Consider the following 3,686-nt stretch of genomic DNA (forward strand, 5'->3'; position numbering starts at 1 on the left):
TGCCCTGGCACAGTCTTGGCTGACTGCAACCCCTGCCTCCTGGGCAATTCTCATGCCTCAGCCTCCCAAGTAACTGGGATTACAGGCATGCACCACCACACCCGGCTAATTTTTGTATTTTTGATAGAGACAGGGTGTCACCTTGTTGGCCACCCTGGTCTCAAACTCCTGACCTTAGGTGATCAGCCCACCTCGGCCTCCCTAAGTACTGGGATTATAGGTGTGAGCCACTGTGCCTGGCCTTTGCTGCTTTATTGGTAATAATGTTCCATTTACTGAGTCCCTGCTGTATGCCAGGTGTGATACCACCTTCTTTACTTAAGCCTTGTGTAATAGATGAGGAAATGTGGTTAGTTAAGGTTACCTCAAGTCACACATCTAAAATGTGGTAGAGCTGCAATTTGAGTCCACTTGTTTCCAACTAGGATGCTCAGGCCTTTGGTAATGTCACAGGGCTTGATAAGCATGTAATAATAGGTATTTGTTCATCAGGTGATGCAGAGTATTGTTTTCCCACTTTACTGTCTGGAAAGCAGCACGTATTTTCCACGAAAATGAAAGGCATTTACTCATTTTTCTATTTTTGGAAGATGTAGTCGTTACAGCCCAATTTGTCTTTTAACTTAAATTGTAGCAGGCATACTTGCTAATTACAGGATGTTCATCCATATTGATTCACTTTCTCCAAACAGGAACCGCAGATTGGAGGAGAGGGAATGAGGGGAGCTGGGCTCTCATGTGAACAATTGAAACAGCTGCAGCGATTTGATCCATCAGCTGTGCCGTTACCGGACACTGACGTGGACTCTCTGAGAGAGGCCAGAAGAGAAGACATGTTGCGTCTGGCTAATAAAGACTCTATAGGTTTTTTTATTGCAAAATTTGTAAAATGCAAAAGCACATAGGAGAGGGATGGATGCTCAGAAATGAAAATTCCAAACATTTGCTGTCTGTGGTTTTTTTTTTTTTTTTTTTTTTAAACCAAAGTGTTGTCAGGCCAACTGAATGATGATGTGGTTGCTAAGGAAACAGAAAAGGCTGCCAGCTGTTTTACCAGGGATCCAGAGACATAGAGGAAGTAGGGGGTGGTATGAGATTATATTTTCTGTTTTTAAAAGAATTTTTTTCTTTATGTATTTAGTAGAGTATAAAGAAAAGCAGATGCCTGTAGATGTCTGGAGCATATTTTCATTTGTGATCTAATGTTTTAAATTGTAAAGTATACAAGTCATTTTTAATGTTAAAAATTAGTGAATCTAACAAAAGGAATAAATTAGCAATATTTGATGTGGTTATGAACAGTTGTTTTTGTTCCCAGGTTCCTAAATAGTAGTTTCCTAAGGATTCAGGGCATGGGAAATAAAACATTGACTGTGTGCCAATAGTGGAGGTAAGTATTTTACCTGATTCTCTGTCGCTTATTTAGTAAGTCAGCCCCCTTTCAAATGAAGTCTGGACCTCCTCTAAATGATATATGAAGTGATAGTCTAAAGACTGTCATAGTCTAAGTGATAGTCTATGTTTAATGTTTTTCATAATTTTAAATGAAAAAGTAAAATGAGTATTTTCTTCACCTTGTAGATTTAGAAAATGAGATTATTCCACAATTTGGGTAATTTATCATGTATTTGAAACATATAAGTTATTAGAAAATGCTTGGTGGGAAAGAAAAAACCAGCTCTGGCAGCTGGGAAGTAGCCTGGCCTGACCCTTATAGCTGGGCCTTGGTATTCTCCTGTTGAACATAAACAGTTTCACCTAACACCAACATCAGACAAGGCAGCTGTACCTATCATAGATCCAGACAAAAAAAGACCACAGTCAAGTCTGAATTCAGACAAAAAGCAGATCATCCTTTGAACTGCAAAAATATCCAAGCATCCCACTGTAGTGGCCAAAATAATTGACTGCTTTTCAATTTAATTTTACTTTTTGAAGATAAGGTCTTGCTCTGCCACCCAGGCTGGAGTGCAGTGACATGATTTCATAGCTCACTGCAACCTCAAACTCCTGGGCTAAAGCAGTCTTACTGCCTCAGCCTCCCATGTAGCTAGGACAACACAGTTGTGTGCTACCATGCTTGGCTAATTTTTTTTTTTTTTTTTTTAAGAGATGGGGTCTTGCTGTTACCCAAGCCGGTCTTGAACTCCTGGCCTGAAGCAGTCCCCCCGCCTCGGCCTTCTAAAGCACTGGGATTAGAGATGTTAGCCATTGCACCCAGCCAGCTTTTAAAAATCATTACAGCCTTAGGATTTTGCCTATTGGCTTTTTAGATCAATCAGAATACTTAGTACCAAGCCATAGTTTTAAGGTTGTCTTGTGGTGTTAAATCTATCATATTTTGTTAACTTTCATTCAAATCACCCAAAAGTTATCAGGCCTTGGGCATAAGAAGTGGACAATTGCTTAATAGTTTGATTCCTCCCCCACCACAGGTTTTCTTTAGGAATTTCTCATAACTATTTATTGTATCCATAAGGATTGCAAGGTCTCTTGCCTCAGGTAAGACCTTTAGATGGCCTCTTCTTTAAAGAAGGCTTTCTTGAATACCTTTCCCTGAGGTTGGATGGGCATTGCTCCCCTTCTCTGTGCCCCTGGCACCCACATCTAATGTTCTCCTGGCACTTACAACACTCATTCAAATTTTCTAGCCATGCACCTTAAGCCCCAGCCCCACACCTGGCAAACATCCTGCATGCAGAGACCCTGTCCTGCCGTTTCTCTTAGTCACAGCTTCAGAGCAGACAGTCAATAGATGATTATTGTTTGAGAGAAAAATTATTTCAAGCAAACTTGTCTCTTTTACGTCCCTCATTCTGTCTTATATCCAGTATGTGTCATTTGACTAAAGAGAAACACTTTTCCTGTGGGACTTATCTTTTTAGGGCTCAGCATACCTCCTTAAACTTTAAATGTCTTTTAAGATACTCTACAAAAATCATTTTCTGTAATGCTCGCTGCACATCCTTATTTGCTAGGCTGGGATGAAAATGGCAGAAAATCAGCCTAGCAGCAAACTTGTACTGGTGAAAATGTTTGATTAATACCAACAAATATCAAAATACAACCAGTGCCGGCAAATAGAAGAAAAATATTTACATATCGGAAACAGGACAAAGAATACTATTCAGAATTTTTCCTTGAACAGAGCTAATTTTCAGTGGGTTTCTTCCTTTCAAAAACTTAAGCAAATTGGAAAATCACATAAACTTAAGGGACATAGCAATATAAGAAAAAAATGCAATAAGGTGAAAAAATCAGGGAAATGCGAGAGAAAATTAATATATATTTTAACATATTTAATATTAACATTTCTATGAAACAGAAAAAGTACTTAAGTTCAACAGTGAGTACATTTACTTCAAAACCCCGTGTCATGTTTTAGTTTAAATAATGAAGCAAAGTACAAATAGTTAAAAGTACAGCATAGCAGAAATTAAACACTTGTTCCAGAACTCATAACCGACCCAGATTATTCTACTAGAGCTCACGTTGAAAAAAAAATCTTTTATCTACGTGGAGGTACTTTTTTAAAAATCAGACATAATAGGAAGATTACCAAAGGAACATAAAGTGTTTAGCATTGCCCCAAGAAAGATGCCCCGCAGGTGGTAAGTGTTGAATATTTAATATAGTCTCAACTACATGAATCATTTCTAACATGGCAATTAATACTACTACTAATA

At 38.5% G+C, this 3,686-nt stretch overlaps 1 protein-coding gene across 2 annotated transcripts in view; it reads left to right on the forward strand.

Annotated features, from left to right (window-relative positions):
* Positions 1 to 1,287, forward strand: part of NSUN6 (NOP2/Sun RNA methyltransferase 6) — a 97,506-nt gene extending 96,219 nt beyond the window's left edge. The window contains exon 11 of one of the 2 annotated variants that reach the window (XM_030819230.1): positions 693 to 1,287. In XM_030819230.1, the coding sequence (XP_030675090.1) occupies positions 693 to 905 (213 nt within the window). In that variant the 3' untranslated portion in view covers positions 906 to 1,287. The remainder of the gene's footprint in view (positions 1 to 692) is intronic. The other variant, XM_030819229.1, reaches the window with a different exon arrangement.
* The last annotated feature ends 2,399 nt before the right edge of the window (positions 1,288 to 3,686 follow it).

Source organism: Nomascus leucogenys, chromosome 9 (genome assembly GCF_006542625.1).
Source record: "Nomascus leucogenys isolate Asia chromosome 9, Asia_NLE_v1, whole genome shotgun sequence".
Lineage (NCBI taxonomy): Eukaryota > Metazoa > Chordata > Mammalia > Primates > Hylobatidae > Nomascus > Nomascus leucogenys.